The sequence below is a fragment of the Mauremys mutica genome, chromosome 3 (genome assembly GCF_020497125.1).
Source record: "Mauremys mutica isolate MM-2020 ecotype Southern chromosome 3, ASM2049712v1, whole genome shotgun sequence".
Taxonomy (NCBI): domain Eukaryota; kingdom Metazoa; phylum Chordata; order Testudines; family Geoemydidae; genus Mauremys; species Mauremys mutica.
The window spans coordinates 14,282,941-14,309,339 of record NC_059074.1 but is presented as its reverse complement, the minus strand read 5'-3'; the positions used below and the strand labels follow the sequence as shown (position 1 = coordinate 14,309,339).

Below are 26,399 nucleotides of genomic sequence, written 5' to 3'. Positions count from 1 at the left end.
CCCCCAGACCCCTCACCCCACCCTGAGCCCCCTCCCGCACCCTAACTCCCCCCCAGACCCTGCACCCCACCCTGAGCCCCCTCCCGCACCCCCACCCAGAGCGCCCTCCCGCACCCTAACTCCCCCCCAGACCCCGCACCCCTCACCCCGAGACCCCTCCCGCACCCTAACTCCCCCCCAGACCCTGCACCCCTCACCCCGAGCGCCCTCCCTCAGCCTAACTCCCTCCCAGAACCTTCACCCCTCCCTGAGCCCCCTCCCACACCCTAACTCCCCCCCAGACCCTGCACCCCCACCCTGAGCCCCCTCCCGCACCCTAACTCCCCCCCAGACCCTGCACCCCTCACCCAGAGCCCCCTCCCACACCCTAACTCCCCCCCAGACCCCGCACCCCACCCTGAGCCCCCTCCCACACCCTAACTCCCTCCCAGACCCTGCCCCCCACCCTGAGCCCCCTCCTGCCCCCTAACTCCCCCCCAGACTCTGCACCCCCCCGAGCCTCCTCCCTCACCCTAACTCGCCCCCAGACCCCACACCCCCACCCCGAGCCCCCTCCCGCACCCTAACTCCCCCCCAGACCCCGTACCCCTCACCCCGAGCCCCCTCCCGCACCCTAATTCCCCCCCAGACCCTGCACCCCTCACCCTGAGCCCCCTCCCGCACCCTAACTCCCCCCCAGACCCTGCACCCACCCGAACCCCCTCCCGCACCCTAACTCCCCCCCAGACCCTGCACCCCTCACCCTGAGACCCTCCCACACCCTAACTCCCCCCCAGACCCTGCACCCCCCGGAGCCCCCTCCCGAACCCTAACTCTCCCCCAGACCACGCACCCCACCCTGAGCCCCCTCCCGAACCCTAACTCTGTCCCAGACCCTGCACCCCACCCCGAGCCCCCTCCCACACCCTAACTCCCCCCCAGACCCTGCACCCCACCCTGAGCCCCCTCCCACACCCTAACTCCCCCCTAGACCCTGCACCCCCCCTGAGCCCCCTGCACCCTAACTCCCTCCCAGACCCCGCACCCCTCCCCGAGCCCCCTCCCGCACCCTAACTTCCTCCCAGACCCCGCACCCCTCCCCGAGCCCCCTCCCGCACCCTAACTCCCTCCCAGACCCTGCACCCCCCCTGAGCCCCCTCCCGCACCCTAACTCCCTCCCAGACCCTGCACCCCCACCCTGAGCCCCCTACCGCACCCTATCTCCCCCCCAGACACTGCACCCATCACCCTGAGCCCCCTCCCACACCCTAACTCCCCCCCAGACCCTGCACCCCACCCTGAGCCCCCTCCCACACCCTAACTCCCCCCCAGACCCTGCACCCCACCCCGAGCCCCCTCCCGCACCCTTACTCCCTCCCAGACAACGCACCCCCCCACCCTGAGCCCCCTCCCGCCCCCTATCTCCCCCCCAGACCCTGCACCCCACCCTGAGCCCCCTCCCGCACCCTAACTCCCCCCCAGACCCCGCACCCCACCCCGAGCCCCCTCCCGCACCCTAACTCCCCCCCAGACCCTTCACCCCTCCGAGCGTCCTCCCGCACCCTAACTCCCTCCCAGACCCTGCACCACCCCTGAGCCCCCTCCCGCACCCTAACTCCCCCCAGACCCTGCTCCCCCCCCTGAGCCCCCTCCCACACCCTAAATCCCCCCCAGACCCTGCACCCCTCACCCTTAGCCCCCTCCCGAACCCTAACTCCCTCCCAGACCCTGCACCCACCCTGAGCCCCCTCCCGCACCCTAACTCCCTCCCAGACCCTGCACCCCCCCCCTGAGCCCCCTCCCCCACCCTAACTCCCCCCCAGACCCTGCACCCACACCCTGAGTCCCCTCCCGAACCCTAACTCCCTCCCAGACCCTGCACCCCACCCTGAGCCCCCTCCCGCACCCCTAACTCCCTCCCAGACTCTGCACCCCCACCCTGAGCCCCCTCCCACACCCTAACTCCCCCCCAGACCCCTCATCCCACCCCGAGCCCCCTCCCGCACCGTAACTCCCCCCCAGACGCTGCACCCCCCTGAGCGTCCTCCCGCACCCTAACTCCCTCCCAGACCCTGCACCCCCCCCGAGCCCCCTCCCGCACCCTAACTCCCCCCCAGACCCTGCACCCCCCCCTGAGCCCCCTCCCACACCCTAACTCCCCCCAGACCCTGCACCCCTCACCCTTAGCCCCCTCCCTCACCCTAACTCCCTCCCAGACCCTGCACCCCCACCCTGAACCCCCTCCCACACCCTAACTCCCCCCCAGACCCTGCACCCCCACCCTGAGCCCCCTTCCGCACCCTAACTCCCTCCCAGACCCTGCACCCCCACCCTGAGCCCCCTCCCGCCCCCTAACTCCCTCCCAGACCCCTCACCCCCACCCTGAGCCCCCTCCCGCCCCCTAACTCCCCCCCAGACCCTGCACCCCACCCTGAGCCCCCTCCCGCACCCTAACTCCCCCCCAGACCCTGCACCCCCACCCCGAGCCCCAGGGGGGAGGGATAGCTCAGTGGTTTGAGCATTGGTCTGTTAAACCCAGGGCTGTGAGTTCAATCCTTGAGAAGGCCATTTAGGGGTCTGGGGCAAAAATCTATCTGGGAATTGGTCCTGCTTTGAGCAGAGGGTTGGACTAGATGACCTCCTGATGTCGCTTCCAACCCTGATATTCTATGATCCAGCTACTCTCAGCAATCCCAGATCCTCTGGTCCCCAGCAACAGCATAGCCCTGTTTCCCAGCTCTTACCATACCTCATCGCTCCTGCATAATGCACAGCACTTGAGAGCACTCAGAATAAAACAAAAGAAAGTTTATTAAGAACACACAGAAATTCCACTAGAAACAAGACAGTGGTTACAATATAAAACAAAATTATACAGTGCAAATTAGGGGTCTACACTCATTAATAGAGACCTTTCCTATCTAACAACATATATCACCTCCCTCCCAAAAAGTTCAGTCTGTTGCAGAGCTGGCTGGCTTCTCAGGATCCAAGCTTTCATGAAACCCTCCTGCTCAAGTAGCTGTCTCCTCAGTGAATGGATGCAGTGTTTTTCTCCACCCTGTGATATACAGAATCAGCCTTTTGTCTTTATTCCCAGGCAGGGTTGTCCCCTCACAGTCCCATCAGTCCTTTTCGCTTCCAAGTGGTTTTGAAGTTTATAGTTTGTGTTTGATGGTTTTCCATTGACTTTTCTAGATTGGTACAAAGGTAGACCACTGAGCAGTACATTTTGTAATTGCCTAGCCAGAGAGGGGTGACAATGCCCTCCAGCTTGAATGGATCATCACTAACACATGATTCCCCAGTGATTCATTTTAACTCCAAGACCACAAGGCATGATTTTCAATATAGTTACATTGTTCCTAAAATATTACACATACACACATCTCACGGTGATTATGAGTCCTGATAAGTTACAAGCTCTCAGTAGAGACCACGCATGCTACCCTTCATGGATAAATACCATGAAAGTGGTGTAATGAGTTTGTCAGGTCAGAGACAGGACTGGCTTTTAAAGAACAGTGAAGACTTTGCACCACTGTGTCACTCCAAGGTTCCTAGGGCTTCCATGCTGCTCAGGAATACAGAGCCTGGAAGCCCTGAGAGCCCATCTCTGGGGAAGTCCACCTGGCGGGTTACGGAGGAGCTGAGAACAGGTTTCTGACAGAAAATCTAAATTCACAGAAACAGCAAGGTCGGAAAGGAGATCCTCCTTTTTTGAAAACACAGGCCTTAAGACTGCAGCTAAAGGATTATGATGACAGTATAGCACTTCTGACACACAGTTGAGCATTTTCGATTCCATCCAGTAGGGGGCAGCATTGCACACACAAATTCTTTGCAGTAATTATAATGCTGTTTCAAATTAAATGTATCAGAATCATCTCTGGACCGGCTACTAAGCCCTATGATGGACATGCAGCTAGAAAGTCCCAAATGACAAGACTTAAATGGGAGTTGCCATTTAAACTTCAGCTAATCATCATTGTTGGGTCTGAAACCAAGAAGAAAGCACAAGGCAGAACAGAATGCAGTGTAGCATTCTTTCCCTGAAATGCCCATCTTTTTCTCTGGGATTAAAACAGGGTTTGCATTTTAAATTTTCATTTACTAAACAGAAAAAATATTTTACTAGGAGGCAATGGTATTAAGGAGAAATGATTCTTCGTTTGCCCTCAGGCCTGGCAAAGACAGGATTTGATTTGCTATGTTAGGCTGGAATCTGGATTGATACACAGAGATGAGAGGAGTGTTTAATAAAATTTACATTTCATTTTTTCACTTGACAACAGTCTCCTGTCACTCACCAAGAGAAGGAAATACGACAAATAACTTTTGTCAGCACCTAGGCATGAAGAGACAGCAGTGGGAGGGGGAGCAAGAGTTGGGGGCAGGGAGGGTTAGTATAATTTTTATTGTGTATTGTATATATGTGTCATCTTCACTGTAGTCTGAAATTGACAAAGTGCAGGGTAGGAAAAGCACATTCATCCAATCACGCACAATCCATTCATGGGGATGGACAAAAGGACCTACTGGGAAATGAATCAGATAACCCAGGCCCCAATCCTTCCAGCATGTGCTTCAAAGCTGGCATGTAATCATCCGTATGCTTAAAGTTAAGTACGTGCTTAAATGGGTTTGTGGATCAGAGCCCCAATGAACGGTGAACTTTATCATAGAATAAGATGCAGTATTGGACAAGCAATTCCAGTAATATGTAGTAATGTGCTTGGATGGGTGCATCAATCATGTGAACACTGTTCGGGTCTGGGCAGGATTTTCTGAAGAGCTGACAACCCATTGACTTCAGCTGGAATTGTAAGAACTTGGTCCTTCTCTCTGCAGGCAGCCTGTACTCAGGAGAGGTGCCCGAGAAAACTTCCACTACCATAGGCCAGCAGGTTGGTTTCACAACTTCCTGCAGCAAACAACGCTCTGGGTTTGAAAAGGAAAGTGTTCGTGGGAAATCCGCATTGCTTTGAAAAAAACTGGATTATTTGGACTAAAAAATTGCCCCCGCCCGAGAAATGTTTCAGTTTTCAAAGCAGAAAACAAACATTTTCCATTTCTGTTTTTCCCCCCCATTTATTGTGTTTTTTTTTTGCTCCTTTTTCTCCCAGTGGCAAGATGAAAAAAGGAGGGAGAAAAAAGGAATGGGGGCGATAACAAACCACAAAATAAAAACCAGAAACATTTCATTTTCCAAAACTGTTCAGCCTTTTTGTTTTGTTTTGGGGATATGTTTACACTAGCACTGAATGCCCTCATTCCACCTGAAGGGTACCTCTGTGAAAGTGTGACTGTAGCACGGGTAGGTATACTTGTGTGTAAGCAGAGTCAGCGGCAGAAGGGTTACATGTGGTAGCGTTAACGGACTAGCAACCAGAGTACATACCCAGGCTTCCCTTGGGTAGCTAGGCCATGCTGAATGCCATGCTGGACCATCGGGAAGCCTGGGTACATACTCTGGTTGCTAGCCTATACTGCCGTGTCTACACTGCTATTGCTACCCATGCTAGCTAGATATAGGTCACGTGGGTAGGCCAACCCAATGGTACAATCACCCCTTCGCTTGCAGTGTGGACGTATCAGAAGTGTCACATCTCATTTAAGCCCCAATCCAGTGAGGATTTAGGGGTGTGCTCCATTTTACACCCAATGGAACTACCCAGATGAGTCTTTGCAGGATCAGGGTTTTTGACTGCAAGCCTGTCTCTGATTTGCCTGTAAAACACCTCTGGCGCTGTAGAAATAACAACAACAAATAGTTTTATTTGTAACACAAAAAGGCAATGAATGGGTTTATAATCTCACTGGTGCTGTTGGGAGAAGCGGGAGTTGAAATTTTGTTTTAGGAACATGATTCTTTCAGCCCGGACTGCAATTAATTTCACTACATCCCAGTTATCTCCACTCCCTAACCAGCCTTGTCATTTTAATTTTTCACAGGCTCACTCTCTCTCTCTTTTTTTTTTTGCTCTCCACGAGTCTGTGCCTGTATCTTGGTGAAGTCTCATCAACTCTGGCCCAAAGCCGTAGGCTAATTTGTCTGGAACACAGCTCCTTCTCTGCCTCAGAAGTCAGGGGAGAAGGGAAAACCCACTGCCACAAAAGAAAACTTGCTCACAGCAGCATCCTGGGATTCTCACAGGCCAGGCATTGTGGGCTAAACTAACACACCAGTTCAGCTACCTTGTTGGTTGCAACAGTGTGTGTTCAAGTGCTAGTGGCCACAGGGCTCCAGGTAGCTGCAGATATTTTTATTCTCCATGAGTGAGATCCTGGCTCCACTGAAGCCCATGGGCATTTTGCTATTGACTTCAATGGGGCCAGGATTTCAGCCCATGTCTTGCAACCCTGCTCAGAACAGGCGGTGGTGCTTAAGGCTGGGATTGTCAAAGGAGTTAACTGCCCAACTCCAATTAAAATTCAACAGCAGGGGGTGTCTAGCTCTCTTAAGCTTAAATTTCCAAAAGAGCTTAAAACCCTGCTGATATCTTGTCTACACTAGGGCTGCAAGAGAGGGAAAGTCCTAGGAGAGAGAAGGCCAAAGGCTCTCATAACAGAATTCCCTGCAGTTGGGCCAGGAGCCTTAGCTGCTTGAACCTCACTTCAGAATCTTCCTTCAGCTTGACCCATCCCCTCCAGACCCAACACCTCAACTTGTGCAACACAGTCACCTCCCAGCTCTCTGCTCTGGTCAGGATGGCTTTTGTTTTCCTACTCTACAGAAAACTTTACTCCTCCCTGCTTCTCTCTCCCTCTGCCCGCATCTTCCTCCTCCCCAGGCTTCAGGAGTGGGCTGGTTTCTCCTCAGCGCTTTGGTCTTGCCTCCTCCGACTCACTCCTGCATCTTCTGCAATCTGGCATCTGTCCTCTCCGCTCCACCAAGACTGCCCTCCCAGAAGTCTCTAATGATGTTTCCTCTTCCTCCCAAGCCTAAGGTTCATGATGCCTTTGACACTGTGGCTAGTGCTTTTCTTGAGACTCCCTCTTCTTTTGGCTGCTGTGACTTTGTCCTTTCCTGGTTCTCTTTCTCCCTCGCTAACCATTCCTTCAGCATTTCCTTTGGTGGAACCTCTTCCTTCCCACTTCCCTTCTCTGTTGATGCTCCCAATGCGTCTGTCCTTGTTCCCTGCATTTCCCCTCTGTACACTCACGCACACCAAAAATTAATGGGGCAAAAGGCAAGCACAGAAAGTGGATCTGTTTGCACAGAATTCAATGGGACTTTTATTTATGTGCATGGTGTGAAGATACCACGATGAAGGGCATATCATAAATGCAGATACCACAGATAGTGAGTCAGTGAGAGGAAGCATGATCTTATCTCATCTATGCTAGGTACTTATAAGGCCCCCATCACCACAGTATCTGAGCAAATCAGATTGTAATAAATGTATCCTCACAACACCCCCGTGGAGGCAAGGCAGGGCTATTATCCTTCTTTTACAGATAGGGAACTGAGGCACAGAGAGACTATGTGACTTGCGCAAGGTCACACACAGGAAGTCTAGGACAGAGCAGGAATTCCACCTGGGTCTCCCACAACCCAGGCTAGCACTTTAACCACTGGACAATCCTTCCTCATTGAGTTAAGACCCTGGGCTAGGCCTCGAGATATTTGGGTTGAATTCCAAGCTCTGCCACAGATTTTCTGTGTGGCTTTGGATACGTCAGTTCTTCCCTTGTAAAGCTGGGATGATAGTGCTTCCTTTGTCTATTTAAGGTCTTCAGAGCAGGGATTATGTCTGTGCAATGCCTAGCAAAATAGGGTCCCAATCTCAACTGAGGTTTCCAGGGGTTACTGCTATAATATTTATAAAGATCAACTGTAGAACTGGTGCTATGTAACTCACACATCTCCTGGGTGTGGGGTTCTGTCCCATCTAGCGGACCAAAACCACTTAGAGAGAGAGATTAATGAATCTGCTCTACACCCTTAGCTAAGAGCCAGTTGGCTTTTAGCTCATGCACTAAGCTCCAGAGGTCCCAGGTTTGATCCCGACAACCAGGGTCTGTTGGTGTTACAGTTACATCAAGCTTAATTCAGGCTCATGAATGACTATAGTCACCTCTTCCCTCTCTCTGATCACCTAATGGTACCGTCTTTCCTAAAACCAAGAAATTACCCGCCTCCATGCCTTCCTATTTATCCAGGGTTTGCTTCCTGTTTTCAACTCCTTTTGCTATCTCACAAGCTTAATAGGCAACGGCATTCACTTGAGCTAACCCACAGCACTGCTGGAAATTAAGAACAACTCCTCTGTGCTTAACTATGTTTTTATCTCTGCTCATTACTGCACTTAAAGATCTAGCCATGCAAGACATTATATAGTCTGTAAACAAAATATGGAATAAATACAAGAATTTTGAATTAAGGGATTAATTAAAACCCTTAAGTGTTACTGATATGTACAATTTTTCAGACAGAAGGTTGTGTTGTTTAAGTTCTGCATACCATTTATAGTCAGTATTCAGATACTACTTTTGCATATTATTTGCATACATTGTGACATTTGTAATTACATACTTTTTGCACCTGCACTGTTCAGATGTGATATAGACACTTAGGAGTAGAGTTGGTTATGGATGGGGGGAAGGGAGAAGTATATTTATAATACAGTAACTCCTCACTTAAAGTTGTCCCGGTTAACGTCGTTTCGTTGCTGATCAATTAGGGAGCATGCTCGTTTAAAGATGTGCAATGCTCCCTTCTAACCTTTGGCAGCCGCCTGCTTTGTCCACTGCTGGCAGGAAGAACAGCCTATTGCAGCGAGCTGGTGGAGGCTTGGAACCAGGGTGGAAAGGCAGCCCCCCATCAGCTCCCCACTCCCCTAAGTTCCCTGTGCAGCAGCTGCCGGCAGTTCAGCTGTGTCCCTCCCCCCACTGCCATGTGCTGCTCCTGCCCTCTGCCTTGGAGCTGCTCCCCGAGACTCCTGCTTGCTGTGCCGGGGGGGGGGGGAAGGGCAGGGGCTAATGTCAGGGTGTCCCCCTCCCTGCTGCTCCTACACCCCGCTTACCTCTTCTTCTCCATACAGAGCAGGATGGGGACACAGAGGAAGCGAGACAGAGAGAGCTTGGGGCAGCAGCTGCTGTCTCAACTTCCTGATCCACTTAAAAAGACAATGCACTTTAGAGTGGGTCAGCTGACTTAAAGGGGCAGTGTGCATCTCTCTCGCTCTCCCACACAAGGTGCGTGTCTGTCTCTGTCTGCTGTGCTGTCTCCCCTCCCTCGTGTTTGTGCTGCCTTGTGTGAGAGGCTACATTAACAATGTGTTAACCCTTGAGGGCTCAGCCGCGTGCTAGTTCATCATTTAGCACAGGGGTTCTCAAACTGGGGGTCGGGACCCCTCAGGGGGTCATGAGGTTATTACATGGGGGAGTTGCGAGCTGTCAGCCTCCACCCCAAACCCCGCTTTGCCTCCAGCATTTATAATGGTGGTAAATACATAAAAAGGTATTTTAATATATAGGGAGGGGATGCACTCAGAGGCTTGCTATGTGAAAGGCGTCACCAGTACGAAAGTTTGAGAACCACTGATTTAGCAGCAACGCATTCCCTGGGAAACATCCCACCCTCTTTCACCACCTCAACCAAGCTTCACAATCGTCATAGCTGTGAACAGTATTAAATTGTTTGTTTAAAACATATACTGTGTGTGTGTGTGTGTGTGTGTGTATATATATATAAAAAATATATAGTTTTTTGTCTGGTGAAAAAAATTTCCCTGGAACCTAACCCCTCCCCCCTCCCATTTACATTATTTCTTATGGGGAAATTGGATTCGCTTAACATCGTTTCGCTTAAAGTCGCATTTTTCAGGAACATAACGACAACGTTAAGTGAGGAGTTACTGTATGCCGAATGCTTCTTCCACCATGTCAAGGCATCTGTAATAGGCTGTGTTGGATGCAGGGAAGGCAATGGTGTCAAATCATCAGATTTCGGCTGAATGTCTCTCCAACTGCTAGCCTCTCGTTCAGCCCCCGGGTCACTGGGTCCCATCCTGTTCATTTACATAGTAAGGGACAATAATTCTGGCCACTGCAGGACTTGGGTGAAATTCTACAATCTGTGTGATGCAGGAGGCAGAAAGGATGGTCCTTTCTGGCCTTCAAATCCATGGGCCTGATCCTTAGCTGGTGGGAATCTGCACTGCTCCATTTAAGTCAGCTAAGGATCTGCCTCATTAATGGAGCTACATTGGTTTACACCAGCTGAGCATATGTCCCGATGAAACTATGAGCCTGGGGTGGTACAGAAGCGAGTGTGGGTGAATCTACATGTGACTGACTGTTCTCTGACCCAATCCTGGACCAGCGCCCCAGCCTGATCATAAGGAGGCCCTGGTACTGCTGTAAGAGGAGACATACAGGAGAGCCAGGACCACTTGTGGGACTTCCTATAAAAATAGGGGCCAGCTCTAGAATCCTAGATGACCTGGAATGAGCCTGGGCAGAGTTAGTGCCTGCTTCTAGTTCAGTTGCTTCAATTTGCTCTATTTCCTTTATGGCTAGTGGCCATCAAAGTCCAGTCGCAACCTGGGAACTTTTAAGCCTTTTCTAGTCTCACCTAGTTAAAATAATACAATGTGAGGGTCTGCATGGCCGAGCAGACTGGGAAACCATCTGGGGAGATCTCTGCTAGCCAGCACCCTCTCATGGCCGTGAAAAGTGTAACAGCCTCTCTGCCTCAGTTTCTCCCCACCCCCGACACACACTCCACCAACAGTTGTTTAACCATGTTCCGAGTGGTGACTTCTTATAACTCCCGCTGACAGGTCATTTATAGTTTCTCCCCTTCCAGGCCAATAGTGTCTGATAGACCAGGAGTCCAATGACCCTAGCAAAGGGTTGAGAATCCCAAGCCCCTGTGGAGTCCTTGTTAGAATATAGATATGCAGGCCTGCCTGTAAAGACCTGTACTTTAAGAAGGTAGGTGTATTTTTACCACTTAGCTAGTTCCAGGGATATAAAAACAAAGAATCAAAATCACAAGTCTGCTTCTGTATGAGCCTTCTCTCACTAGGATAGTCTGAGGCCTTGTTCTTAGACTAAGCAGCAGGGCCAGCCATAAACCGGGAAGCGAACGGTCACATCCCTAACCAGTCACATGGAAATCAGGTGGTACTGGGCTGTTAGGAAGACGATCCTGTCCTGTTAGTGCCCATCACCACCAGATAAAGAAAATGGTTAAAGAAAACTTAGTTTAATAGCAAGAAATCTGTCTGGCAAGAAATCACTTATCAATGGCTGTGGTTGTGAAACCCTCATTTCTGTATTGTTTTATCTTGACGGCCCCCACTTTTTTTATTGTTAATCTGTCTGGTTCGCTAATTGTTTCCGTCTGCTGTATAATTAATTTTGCTAGGTGTACGTTAATTAGGGGAGTGGGATATAACTGGTTAGAGAATTATGTTACAGTAGGACTGACTAGTTAAATTCAGTAACATGATTGGTTAAGGTATAGCTGAGAATATTACTATATGAACTGGGGTCAAACAGGAAGTAGGTAGGGAAAATTGGAATCGTGCTTGCTGGAAATTAACCCCAATAAACATTGCATTGTCTGCACTTCAGCTTTCTGGTCTTTTGCTGCTTGCTATGTGTGACAAGAACCAGGGAAGTGGGAGGGTGGAGGGAAAGCCCGCCAACAGTCCTGAACCCTTTAGTCTGAGGGCTTTTACTATCTCCTTTGCAGGGGATGATAGAACAGGGATCGGCAACCTTTGGCACGTGGCCCTTCAGGAAAATCCGCTGGTGGGCCAGGACGGTTTGTTTACCTGCAGCGTCCGCAGGTTCAGCCGATTGCAGCTTCCACTGGCCGCAGTTCGCCATCCTCGGCCAATGGGGGCGGTGGGAAGCAGCGTGGGCCGAGGGATGTGCTGGCCACCGCTTCCCGCCACCCCCATTGGCCTGGAAAGGTGAACCGCGACCAGTGGGAGCTGCGATCGGCCGAACCTGCAGATGCTGCAGGTAAACAAACCGTCCCGGCCCGCCAGCGGATTTCCCTGATGGGCTGCGTGCCAAAGGTTGCCAATCCCTGGACTAGATGATCACAATGGTACCTTCTAGGCTTAGAATCTATGAATCAGACCAGCCTCCCAGTTCATTATTATTATTATTAACAATAATGGCAGTGGCCATGACATGCTAGGCATTTCCAAACATTCAAGAAGGGAAGGCTGCTAGCCTGAGGGGTTCACAGGGTAAGGCCGAGCACCTTCTGAGTTTTAAGCCGTTGCTTAGATCTATCTCTATTCAGGAAAGTACTGAAGCATATGCTTAAGCCACAAGGAAGTGGTACATATGCACCTGCTTTTCTGAATAGGGATGGATTTAAGTACTTTGCTAAATCAGGGACTAAGGAAAGCAGGATAACAACCGATAGACAGATAAGATGTAGTGCTTTAACCACTAAGAACATGTCTTCACTGTTAACTGTCCTAAAATGTTTGCAAATGTCCAGTGCTAACATGCTTTTTCTGCCCACACCAGTGGAAGAAGCATCTCAGGTTCCCATGTTCCAATGGATTCCCTCCCAGAAAATGTTTCATGTTGATGGTGCCATAGGTCATCCTTTCCCTTACACATCTCCTCAAGATCCCACAGCCGTCTCCTGCCTCTCTCTGTTCACATTCTGGGGTCCAGGCTCCCCTCCTCCCATCTCTTTTCCGTAGGTGCAAGCGAACAGCTGCTGATGGGTATCCTTCCAGTCACAAAACTCCTTAGCACCACGCTGCTGAAGTTCCAGAGAACCCCACAGAGCTGTTCTTCCGTGTAATGGACGGCTGCTGTCATGTTTCCTAGTCATGGATAAGTTCTCTCTACTCTTCCTTTTATGTTCAACTGTACTTATCTTCTGCATTGACATGGCTTTAACCGTCTGTTGGTGCAACTCCTTTATCTGTCTCGCTGTGTTTCCTGGTACTCCATTTGCTTCCGTATCTGCAAGAGAAAATCCCTTTACTCTTTACCTTGCCAGTAGGTCCCTGTCTTTTTCTTCCCTTCCTGTTTATGTCTCTGCCCCATTCTAGAGCCTTTTGCTAACTGAAGTGTGGTGGTCACTGGAAAATGACTGTTAAATGGAAATTGTGCTTTAATTAGTAGACTTCAGGGGTTCTCAAACTGGGGGTTGGGATCCTTCAGGGGGTCGCAAGGTTATTACATGGGGGGTCGTGAGCCGTCAACCTCCACCCCAAACCCTGCTTTGCCTCCAGCATTTATAATGGTGGTAAATATATTAAAAAGTGTTTTTAATGTATAAGGGTGGGGGGGTCACACTCAGAGGCTTGCTGTGTGAAAGGAGTCACCAGTAAAAAAGTTTGAGAGCCACTGCTCTATAGCAATCTTTAAATATATATTAAATATCTATTAGTCATTTATTATCCCCTTATAAACAAGTTGTAAAAATATATTGATATAAAACATACCAGCAATTAAATATCTCCACACTTAACACAAATTATTCATATGACAACAGTTGTTTTTCTCACATTTTATATTAAGGTGCCATTCACAAATAGATTCTAAAAGGTTAATCATTGATTACTAAATGTTTCAATAAATGGGGTAAAGATTGGTATGGAGTTCAATGAGCTAATAGGTTGCTTATGACCATCCATAACACAGAGTATTCATGTCTGCTACATGCATTTATTAACCCTTTCTGAGCCATTTCTAAATGGAAGCGTACTGTAAAGCATGACCCTTTCCCCCCTGCGGTGTTTGGAACTCAGACAAGGCAGCTCAAGGGCCCTGAAAAAGAAAATGATTGAAAAACGAAAGTAACGTTGACTGAAAACACAAACGTGAAACCGGAATCATTGATTTTCATTATCCAAAGCGGAAAATGCAAAAAGCAAGCCTTCTTAATAACCTACAGTGTTGTCGGGCACAGAGGTAAAGCAACTGGTTTTGTGACAACATATGACTTTTGAGCTGACATTGTCTTCTAAAGCTCCAATCCTGCATTAGGGTGCATGCAGGCAGACTGCTTCTTACTCTTATTTTGGGTGCTTTGTACAGTTGCTAAAATCTTTGCAAAATAAATAAATAAATAATCCAGGTATATGCTTCTGATGTAGATCTAGGCCATGTCTACACGACCTGCTAAATCGGCACCGCTGTGATCGATGCAGCGGTGTCGATTTAGCGGGTCTGGTGAAGACATGCTAAATCAATGGGAGAGCGCTCTCCCGTTAACGCCTGTACTCCACCTCCTCGAGAGGCAGAAGGTATGTCAGTGGAACAGCATCTCCCATCAACAGAGCGCAGTGTAGACACCGCTCTAAGTCAAGCTAAGTTACCTCGACTTCAGTTTCATAACATACGTAACTGAGCTTGCGTAACTTAGATTGACTTACAGTGTTAGAATAGACCAGTCCCTAGTCTTATTTCACCTGCCCCAGGTGACATCTGCTGACTTTACTGGCAAAGCCACGCCACTACTTTCCTTAACACTGCTGAGCTAGCACAGCTACGGATTCAATCCCACCACTGGCAGCAAGCTCCATCTGCAGAGTCTTTGTAACTGGTGATGATGGAAGATGCAGGAAGAGCCCAGCATGCTTTTCACATCCCAGGTGACAGGCAGAGTCTTGCAGTCCTTACTCCGGTAAAGCTCCCTCTGAAGTCAATAGCAACTTTGCTGGAGTAAGTGCTGTAAGAGTGGACCCTGCGTTTGCAGGGCTGGTGGGAAGAAAAATCATTGTTTTGTTTTGTAAACTGAGAAAACGTGATCCCGATGCCACGAGGTGAGCCAGTAGAGCTAGGGAGAGAGCACTGGGCTGGGAGTTAGAAGAAGCTGTTTCCAGTAGAAGCTCGGCCACTGACCATGGGCAATTCATTTGTGTGGCCTTGGGCAAATCACTTCATCTGACTGTGCATCTGGTTCCCCTCTCCCCTTTGGTTTATTTAGGTTGCAACGTTTATATGTTTATACAGTGCCTAGCACAGTGGGGTCCCTATCTTTGTTGGAGTCTCTAGGTGTGTAGTGAGGCAGCTGTCCTACACCTGCAGAACAAGGGTAAAAGCAGCCCTGGAGAGGGCTGCAGCTGGGAAAAGGGAGGCTGAGGGGGGAAGCTGCCACAGCTGTGGCCAGCTTATTCAGGGCCCAGCTGGCCCTTATAAGAGGGCAGTGGGCCAGAAGCTAGCACACGCTCTCTCTCGCTTCCTGAGAGAGAAGGACCTGGCTGGCTGGTAGCTGAGCAGGGTACCTGAGGTGGAGCGGTGCTGGGGGAGGGCAGAGGGAGCTGGGGAGCTCCAGCCTAGTAGAACCCCTTGCTAAGAAGGCTAAACGGGTACTGAGGCTGCAGGGAGGCAGCCCAGAGACAGGCAAAGGCAGCAGGTCCTAACCCCACTGGCGGATGGTGAGTGGTTTACACACTGCAGCCTGCCCCAGGGAGCGGGGGCTAGAAGGGGACTGGCAGTAGCCTCTGAGGCGAGGTGGGGATAGAGATTTGGGAGTTCCCCTGGCTAGGGAGACCCAGACTGGGGGTTGCTGCTGGGGGCAGAACCCTGATGTAGAGGGGCACCGGGGTCTGGAGGGGACACAGGGGCCAGAGACACCGGCCTGCCGAGGGCGCGCCGGGCTGGAAGAGCTAATTCCCAGGCTGACCAGCAGGAGGTGCCGCGCCAGTGAATCGTCGCCCCGCCACGAGGTGCTACTGTAATAGTCTGTTGCATTGCTCTCAGCATGCTTACAACCTTTGCAGCTCTGCATTCAGACAACGACTGCAATCAAATCTCATGTTTCAGGACTTCAATCAGGAATCTGCAATTGCCAGATGTATTCAGAAGGGGAAGCGGGGTTAGCCTTCCTCTGTAGCATCAAGAGACAGGCCACAACTGGAGCTGGGACACTCAGCAAGGTGGGCCAATGCTCAGATGCCTGGCTGGTGGGTCTCGAACATGTGCTCAGGGTCTTGCTAGATTTGGGGTTGGGAAGGAATTTTCCCTCCGGTTAGATTGGCAGAGACCAGCGGTGATGTGTGTGTGGGGGGTCACATGCCCCCCAGATTTCTCAGTATGCCTCTTGCAAGGATGCCCAGCAGTGAGGCAGCAGCACCTCCCCCGGGTGGTGGCACTCCCTGTGTGTTTATGAAGCATGGGGAAAAAGGAAGCAGCAGGGAGGCTGGCAGCGGGCTGAGCTCCTACATGGGCTACATGGGGCTCCTGGGCTACATGGGGCTGCTTCTCCTGGGCTACATGGGGCTGCTTCTCCTTCCCTGCTGCTGGAGTCCCAGCACTTCCCACTGTCTGCTTAGCAGACTGCCCGCTGAGGTGAGTCAAGGGGACATCTTCAAGATACGGTGTGCTACGTGCCAGGTAGCTCTGGTGGAGCCCCATCCTGCCCGAGAGTCCTGGGGGTGCGTGAGGGGAGAAGGCGGTGGGGGAAGGGAGAGAGTGGGAAAGGGATGGTAGATCTTGCTGCTGCTTTAATGCACCCCCAGCAGGTAGGGGTGCCTTGAAACAGCAGCAGCCTCCAATGTGCCTATCAGGAAGAATGCAGTTTAGGGTGTCGTATTTCCCTCTCCAACAAAAAGTGACTGATAATTCTCCAACTTCTTGTTAACCAGCCCCGAGCACCATCCCACCCTGGAGCCACCCACCCTGACGGCAGACGGGGGACTGTGCATCCCAGCTGGGTTGCCCCTTTGGTTGGCCTTGTTTTGAGCCCTTGCTAAATCGACTGGGGATAGTTCAGGCAGGGGGCGGGGAGGGGCTGCAAGCTCTGCAAGGGGCTGTTCAGTCACAGGACAGAGAGCAGGAGGAAGAGGAGGTAGTTGCGAGTGTATGTTGTCTACCTACATATCAAGTTTCAGGGGGTGGAGGCAGAGGTAAGTCACGTGTCCCCACAGAACCTTTCCATTGTGCCCCTCCCCACTATCCACAGTTATCTGGCAGGGACCTTGGGGACTTCTTTGCCTTCCTCTGTAGCACGAGGCAAGGATTGTCTGCTGGGGTCATCTCCCATCCTGCCATTGCACCTCAGACTCTCCTGGGCTTTGCCTGTGGCACACAATGGTTTAGGTTCCTGAGGACTGAAACACTTTTTTCTAACTAAAGTCCTTGGGTTCCATATAGGGGTATCTGGGTGAAATTTAATGGCCTGCAATATAGAATCATAGAACTAGAAGGGACTTCGAGAGGTCATCTGGTCCCGTCCCTGGCACTCCAGACAGGACTAATAATACTGGAGGTCGGACTATGATGCACTTTAACCAGCATGATAGATCCTTAGCAAAACAACCGACCTACAGCATGTGCATTTAGTGCCCCTCGGACTCTAATGTAGGCTCCACCTATGTTAGGAATCGGTGCTGATTGGTGCAGTTACCCTGGCACAGACCCCAAATGAAGATGTGCTACACTGACACAAAGCGAATTAAGCCACAGTAATATAGAGGGCATTGGTCAGGGACTCGAGCGTTCTAGTTCCGGCTTGGCCATAGACCTTCTGTGTGACCTTGGGCAAGTCACTTAATCTCCCCTGTGCCTATCGGGAAGATGGGGACAATGGCGCTTCCCCATTTCCCAGAGCTGTCATGAGGATGAAATCTATGTACAGTGAAGGAAGCCATATAAGTACACAAATAGACAAGTGTAAGACCTGGTACAGAGAGAAAACATCAGGGGTCCATACTGATGTAGTGGTGACACTGGTGCATGATCTTTTAATATAGCTAAGTCCTTATGCTGTATTGGATTTATACCAAGTTCTTTTCAGACTGGCGATGTCCTTATCTCTTTTATGGCAAACAGGTCTTGTCAAGCAAACCTGATCTCATTTTTGGAGGACATTACAAGTTTGGTTCATAAAGGTAATGGCGTAGATGGAATCGGACTTAGACTTTTTGTAAGATTTAGTACCGCACAACATTCTGATTAAAAAATGAGCACTATACCCTATCACTAAAGCACCTGATAAATTGATTAAGAACTGGTGAACTGACAGATCTCCAAATATAGTTGCCAACAGGGAATCGCCATCAAACGGGGTGTTTCTAGTGGGGTTCTGCAGGGACTGGTGCTAGACCTAACACTGTTCAAGACTTTCATCAATAAATGGGAATACATTTAAAATCGATGCTGATAAAATTTGTGGATGACACAAAGATTGGTGGAGTGATACATAATCACAAGGATAGGGCAGTCACACAGAGCAAGCTGAAATCACTTGGAAGGGGAAAACATTCAGATAATGCATTTTCTTTTAATACAGCCCAATGCAAAGTTATACATCTAGGAACAAGGCATGCAGGCCATACTTAGACCAGAAGAGTGCAACCTTGAAAAAAGTGACTCTGAAAAGGATTTAGGGATCATAATGGACCTAGCTTCCAGTGCAATAGTGTGGCAAAGTGGCTAATGAAATCCTTGGATATATAAACAGTGGAGCAGTGAATAGGAGAAGGGAGCTGATTTGACTGCTGCATTTGGCATTGCTGAATTGGCTAGTGCAGGCCTGCACAACTCAAAGTGGTGAAGGCCATATTACTCCAAAGAAAACAGCTGAGGGCTGAACCCCCCCGGCCCTTCCGACCCCCCTCCCTGTGCCACCAAGCCGCCCTGAAACACAACACCCCCCACCCCCAGCACCGCCCACCCAGCGGAAACAAACTCTCCTTCCCCAGCGCTGCCCCACCGAAACAGCGGTATTGAACCTTGGTAATATGTTATAGTGGGCCCCTAAGGTAGTATAATTAAGGTAAAAGAAAAATGTCTTTTTGCTAGAAGTAGAATAAGATCTTCCCCCAACTTTGTAATCAGTTGCCCTGTTGAATGACTGAGGTGTGACTGAGGAAGGCGTGGAAGGCAGCACCTCCAGACAGCTGCAACCCTTGGAGTGGGGATGGGAGCCAGACCAGATCAGTAGAACAGGTCAGCCACTCACTCCTCGCTCGCCTCCTCAGCCTCCCACCCGCCCAGCTCGCCTACTCACCCCCCACCACACTGTCCATCCGCCTCTTCAGCCCCCCTCCCTCACCCATCGCTTGCCTACTCCCCCCTCACGGGCCGCACAGTGAGCCCACCTACTCACCCCCCACAGGCCGCACAGTGAGCCCATGTGGGCCGCATGCGGCCCCCGGGCCGCATGTTGTGCAGGCCTGGGCTAATAGAATACTGCATGCCGCTCAGGTGCCCACCTTAAAAAACATGTTGAAAAATTGGAGAGGGTGCAGAAAAGAACCATAAAAATGATTCAAGGGCTGGAGAAATGCCTTCCAGTGAGAGACTCAAAAGAACTGAGTCTGTTTAACGTCTCAAAAGGAAGCCTGAAAGGTGACTTTGATTGCCGTACATAGGTAACTTCATGGGGAGAAATATTGGGCACTAAAGGGCTCTTCAATCTAGCAGAGAAAGGTAAATAAAGAGTCACTGGCTGGAAGCTGAAGCAAGACAAATTGAAATTAGAAATAAGGCATACATTTTTGGCAGTGAGAGAAGACATCTCTTGATGTCTTCAGGTCAAGACTGAAGGGCTTTTGGGAAATTGTGCTTTGGTCAAGCACAATACAGGAGTAACTAGGTGAAATTTAATGGCCCATGCATCTGATGAAGTGAGTATTCACCCACAAAAGCTTATGCTCTAATACTTCTGTTAGTCTATAAGGTGCCACAGGACTCTTTGTCGTTATACAGGAGGTCAGACCAGATGATCTCCTGGTTCCCTTTGGCCTAGAATCTATTGGTATACCCACCACCACCATCAGTATTGTCACACTGCCTAAGGCTCCAGTATCACTGTGTTGGGCCCTGTACAAATATATAACAAAGGGATGGTCTCTACCCAGAAGATGTTGTAATCTAAATCCTATTCATGATCACAGAAATAATAATACAGATCCCAAACATCTCGTTGGATTAGAAATATGGGATTTCTTGACAGGGAAAAAAATGTAAGGGAGAAACTAAACAAAAATGACTGTAGCTTTGATTGTCTCTCGCTCCAAAACCAACATTATTTTAAATAAGGGGAAATCAAACATTAGGCATTTCAAGTCACACACATTAAATTTGCTTAAGATATTGTTATCCTTGTTTAGATTTGAACATATCGGGGAATCTCTTTGTCTTGCAACAATTCCTAAAAGACTGTAAGTGGCTGGATTTCCTTTTTCTGACAAAAATCTCTCCATGAATTATTTACACGATGGCTCCAATCAACACTGTACCTGTCAGCCTCCCCAGCTGAAATGAAAGTTCACTATGTAAAGGTGCCAAGGGAATATGGCAGCCTCCCACTGCGAGTTTATAGACAGAACTAAGTCAGCACACATTATGTGTCAGAGCCGACATCAGACGGAATCAGATCCTTTGATCTCAGACCTCCACAGGAAGCTTAGATCTCAGACAAATTAGATAAAAAATGAATTTATATGTATCCTAAGGCATACAGTTGAATGCTGTGTTTTGGAGAAGTATGGCAAATATCAAAACATATAAACTGCAGCATTTCTTCTCTCTCTTTCTCCCTTTGCTTTTGTGATGGACGCTAATTAAAATAAGAAGATGAAACTCAAACTAGCCTTTTATGCAATCCACAAAATTTAAGGGAGGAGGTGGAAAAAATACCCAGTGCCAGAATGTGTGTGTGGTTCAGTCAGGGTTCCAGGATGGGCTGAGAAATGGACTCAGATCTTTGCTCTTAACAGGCGACAGTTGGAAGAGCCCATCCAAGTTTGTAAAGGTGGAAGCCAATACTTTTTGCTGTTTGGTGGAGCCTGGTGCCAGCTGCACGGCCCTAAAGGCGTCTGCTTTGGCTGTGACCTCAGAGGGAGTTGTGTTTGATCAGTAAATCATTATGAGAAAAGATTACTTCCCCCCCCCCCAAAAAAGCTAGAGGAGCAAAACAAGGAAAAACAGGGGAATGGGACTGCTTTTTGACCCGTGGTTTTATATAGCTGGTCAAAACATGCAACCATGAAAAGGCCTACAGAAAAGGGACAACAGTGAATGGGTCTGCCATGGACAGTATGAAAACATGCCCGGACTGACTCAGAAATACGCACGATGCATATTAGAATAATCATCCTCAAATTAACTTACCTTGATAACAATGGCTTTCATCCTGAAAGCTCCTAGAGTGCTTTATGATTAGTGTATACTAGCTATGCATATGTTCTAGTATTTTTAATCACTTAGGCCTGGTCTACAGTGTGTGGGGGGGAAATCGATCTAAGTTACGCAACTTCAGCTACGTGAATAATATAGCTGAAGTTGACGTACTTAGATCAATTTACTGCAGCGTCTTCACTACTGTGAGTCAACTGCTGCTGCTCCCCCATCAACTCTGCCTGTGCCTCTTGCCCTGGTGGAGTACAGGAGTTGGTGGGAGAGCGCTCGGTGATTGATTTATCATGTCTAGACTAGATGTGATAAATCGATCCATGCTGGATCGATTGCTGCCCGTTGATCCGGCCGATAGTGAAGACATACCCTTATGTTGCAGTAGCATCTAGCAGCCTGAAAAGGCTGAGGCCCATTTGTCCTATGCTCTTTCTGAAACTGACATTGGCAAAACTGACACTGAATTGAATGGGGTCAGGATTTCACGCATAAATTCTATAGACACTTAAAAACTGAACCACACATTTACTCTCCTGTAAATTTTCAGGTCAGAGAGAGAATTCATACAGTAAATAGCAGTCCCTGTCCCAGTCTAAATGACAAAGGGTGAAATCACAGCTAAGGCTGGGCAAATTTTTAGTTCACTGGCAATTTTGAAAAAAAGGTCGCCAAAAATCTGTTTTGGGTCAAGCTGAAAATAAACTTAAAAGAAAAATCAGCAAATGGAAAAGCTGAGAAAAAAAATTGTTTTGGGTCAAACAAAATCTTTCAATTTGATTTTGACCATTTTAAAAAAAATTTGAATTAAAAAAAAAATAAAAGTAAAGGAAATATTTTTAAAACTCAAAACATTTTGTCAATGTTGAAATGAAATGTTGAAGGTTGCGTAAATTGTTTTTGTTTTCTAAACAAACAATTTGGTGAAACTGACACATATTTGTGAAACATTTCAGTGTCACCGAATCTTCATTTTTCACCCCAAAAAAGTTTTGGTAAAAAATGTTTTGCCCTGCCCTTATCCTGGACCCATAAACTAGCTGTGTGCACAATTCCTAGCCAATCAGCAGTAGCATCAGTCATAGTAATCTCAAACATCCAGCTATTGGTAAAACTGTTAAAAACACCTAAGTGACTTAGAAGCCTACATCCCAGAGTCAAAAGCAATTTAGGGCATGTGCACACTTCAATTGGGGATGTAATTCCCAGCACAGAGACATACCCCACTCTAGCTCTGATCATACTAGTATTGTAAAAACAGAAGCAGTGGTTCGAGCAGCAGGAACGACCAGCCACACTGTAGAAGCAGTGGCTCGAGCAGCAGGAAGGACCAGCCACCCCGAATATATATCTGTTTGAGGTGCTAGGCACATATTCGCACTGCTAGCCCCTCCCACTGCTTGCTCGGCTGCAGCTACACTTCTGTTTTTAGCACACCGGGTTGATCAGAGCTAATGAAGGTATGTATCCTTGATCAGGGAGTTATATTTCCAGCCGGAAGCGTAGATGTACCTGTCAGCACTTAGGAGCCCAAGTCCCATTGATTTTAATGAGATTTAGGAACCTAAGGGCTAGATTCACAAAAGGCACTTAAGTTTCAGAGGGGTAGCCATGTTAGTCTGTATCAGCAAAAACAACGAGGAGTCCCTGTGGCACTTTAGAGACTAACAAATTTATTTGGGCATAAACTTTCGTGGGCTAAAACCCACTCCATCAGATGCATGGAGTGGAAAATACAGTAGGCAGGTATAAATACACAGCACAAGAAAAGATGGGAGTTGCCTTACCAAGTGGGGGGGGGCAGTGCTAACGAGGCCAATTCAATTAGGGTGGATGTGGCAACTTTTAGGCACCTTGCTACCTAGGAGAATTCAGAACCCTGGGTTAGGTGTCCAAGCTCCTACACAATGAATAGGGAGAGATACATACCTGAGATTAACAAATTTATTTGAGCATAAGCTTTCGTGGGCTACAGCCCACTTCATCTGATGCGTGCAGTGGAAAATCAGTAGGAAGATATATATATACACAGAGAACATGAAACAATGGGTGTTACCATACACACTCTAACAAGAGTGATCAGTTAAGGTGAGCTATTATCAGCAGGAGAGAAAAAGAACTGTTTGTAGTGGTAATGAAAATGGCCCATTTCCAGCAATTGACAAGAAGATGTGAGGAACTGTATGGGGGGGGGGAAAGTGGACGGAAATAAACATGGGGAAATAGTTTTACTTTGTGTAATGGATGGTCCATCTAAACCAGCCAATAGAAAATGCTGAGCAGAGGGTGTGGCCTAAACACCATCCCTCAAAGGGAGTTAGCACTGTAATCTCTTTGGGGCAGGAATTACCACGATGTTTGTAACTTGTAAGCGCTGAGCACATTGACAGTGCCAAAGAGAGTATAAACAATAATTATATTCAGATCCAGGGTGACATTTTTCAGGCAGACTTATTGTTGACTTGTAAATGGAACAAATTTGGTCTGGATTATTTGAGAGGGAATAAACATACTATGGTGACGGGAGTCATCAAAGTACCAAGATAGAAGGAACCCCACAATGTCATTGTTAAAGTTGCCATTTTGCCTATAGTCTCACTTCAAAGTGACCACTTGCAATTGATTTTCTGGAACACGGTGCCCATCAGGATTATCTGTTGCCAATATAGGCTGATTCTGTCACTCACATGTCAGTTTTATCAATAACATAAACAGATATGATCTGAAAACATGCAACAGATTGTTTGAGCAAATAAGCCATTTTTACATGGCCTTTTTTCTGACTATAACCATATTTAAGCAACGTTTTCTCTTCAATTTTGGAACAGATGCTTGGAAACTGAGGATTTAAATAAAAAAACAAAAAAAACGGTGTGGCTTCATTGAAATCAGTGGCAAAACTGACATTGGATGAAATCCTGACACTGTTCAATCCATAACTTCTATAGACATTTAAAAATTGAACCACACATTTACTCTCCTGGACATTTTTCAGTTCAGAGAGAGAATTCATTTGTAGTAATCAGCTCTATTAATGTAGTAATCAGCTCTAGTGGTGGCAGTGATTCATCTATCTATCTAGGTCAGATCCTTAACTGGCAAAATTATAACTTCTATCTATACAAGCTCATCGCTTGTAAGGTGCATGAAGATCTATTTGGTTGAAAGGGGCTTTGGAAATGTGAGTTATTCTCATTCTGCAGGCTCACCTCCTTCTATCCCAGCAATGTCTCTCTTGTTCTCTTCCCGGGCACGGTGCAGATCGGCACGAGTTGAACGCTGCTGTGGCAGGATCTGGGAGGATTTCATATTGCTCTTTGCTTGTGGCACATTAGCCTGTTCAATCTTTGTTTCTGTATTGAAATAAACAGTTATATCATTCTCAGTCCATCCAGGTCTCAGAGCCAGATACAGTATTTGTAAGAAACAATCTATTGCTCATGAATTGGCATCTAATCTGGTGTGCGTTCTCTCTGCCCAAAATGGAGAGGCTTATTTTATGATTACACTTCATTGTGTTTTACCATTAGGGATCACATTTCTTCACTTCAGCAAAACTCTGTCTTCAGATCCTCAAGGTATACACTGAGCATCATTAGAAACTCAGGCTGGTCACAGCCAAGACTACTGCACAGTGCAACTCAGGAGTGATGCTTTAAGCCATTTTTCTGCTTCCTCATTCCTGAGCTATTTGCGTACTGAAGTAGTTCCCCAGCATAGGTTAGCACACTTTGAAGGCTGCTCAAATTACGCCATCTGACTATGCCGGCAACGGGGGATTGCTGGCATGCAGAAAAATCCTGGCCATGCTCTGTTTCTCTCCAGCCATTCCTCTTACATTGGCAACTCTAGACCTGAGGATATTTCTGCTCTGGGGCACTCCTCCTGAAGCTATGCCAGTTTTAGGGCCACGAAGTAGAAAGTATCAGGGGGTAGCCGTGTTAGTCTGGATTTGTAAGAGCAGCAAAGAGTCCTGTGGCACCTTATAGACTAACAGACGTATTGGAGCATGAGCTTTCATGGGTGAATATCCACTTCGTCGGATGCACGAGGTAGAAAGCATCCTTAAGTTATAACCTGGGCCTTTATATTTGCCACATCACAGTGAGTTGCCTCATTATTTCCAATTCTAAATACAGGGGAAATACAGGGGCCAAGATTAAAAAAAACAGGAGCCTAAAATTAGGTTTCTAAATCCTGATTTAGACACCTAGATAAGTGGCTTGGAATTTCAAAGGTGCTGAGCTCCCACTGACTTCAGTACCATTGCTCCAGTACAAGAGAGAGGAGAATATGGCCTGATCTGATTTTTAAAATTGCCCAGTTTGGATAAAAAGGAAGTTGCAACGTGCAATTAAGCTGTGGAGTGCTCTGCTTGGATGCCCGGTGCTTAAGGCGCTGGGATTCAGGAGACCTGTATTCTATTCCTGGCTATGCTCCCTGCATGAAATCTTGGAAATATGACTTTCCAAAGTGCTCAGCAGTTACCACTGATGACAGTTTTGGCAACATTGAAAACCTGTCTATTACTCTCTGTGTGCCTCAGCTGCCCATCTGGAGAGTGGGGATCATAATGCTTCCTTTGTCAGAGATTGTCAACTCTTTGGGGCAAGGACTAGCTGTCTTATTATGTGTATGAACAGTGCCTAGCACAATAAGACCATGATCTCTGCTGGAGTCAGCTGAGTTCCACTGAGTCAGGCCCAACGTGTACAAGAGATCTGAACACTCTTTAGACACCAATGAAATGGGAGAGCCTCTGCAGATGGAGAGCTCTCCTGGGGATTCCCACTTACTGAAACTTTTGCTTTTCTTGGACCAGCAGAATACAAGAAGACCCATAACTAGCACTGAAACCACTGAGCCCAGCACAGCAGCAAGGACCGTGATGGATTTCCCTCCGTTGGGGATAGGGAAGATGGTAAATGGCTGGGACTCGACAGTGAAGTCAGCACCTGAGAGAGGAAAATATATCAGATTATTACAACATTTAGGAAACGTGTTTCATAGCCAGAACACTTGGTTATGGCCACTAACACAGGAACTGATGTCTGAAAATACATTCATGAAAGGGCCTAAATCACAGCCCAATGAAGTCAATGGGAGTTTTTCCATTGACTTCCACAGGCCCCAGATCAGGCCCAAACAGAACATGTAACCAAACCTTTCTTGAACTGACAAAGCTGCTAGTTTAAAGGCATGAACTATTGCTATTGGTTCCTGACCAGCTCTCTGAGTGCCGATCATTGGAAATTTGAAATTGTTCTCGGATATCAGACTTAAAGCCATGATCCAGCAAAAGGCACTTTGAGAATGTCTTCAACAGAACTATTCACGTC

The 26,399-nt window shown here is 48.2% G+C and overlaps 1 protein-coding gene across 1 annotated transcript in view; it reads right to left on the bottom strand.

Moving 5' to 3' along the window:
• Nucleotides 1-12,378: 12,378 nt before the first annotated feature.
• Nucleotides 12,379-26,399, bottom strand: part of PKHD1 (PKHD1 ciliary IPT domain containing fibrocystin/polyductin) — a 367,689-nt gene continuing 353,668 nt past the window's right edge. The window contains exons 64-66 of the mRNA XM_045008841.1: nt 25,857-26,015; nt 24,270-24,413; nt 12,379-12,936 (exon numbers count right to left, since the gene is read on the bottom strand). Of these exons, the coding sequence (XP_044864776.1) occupies nt 12,587-12,936; nt 24,270-24,413; nt 25,857-26,015 (653 nt within the window). The 3' untranslated portion in view covers nt 12,379-12,586. The remainder of the gene's footprint in view (nt 12,937-24,269; nt 24,414-25,856; nt 26,016-26,399) is intronic.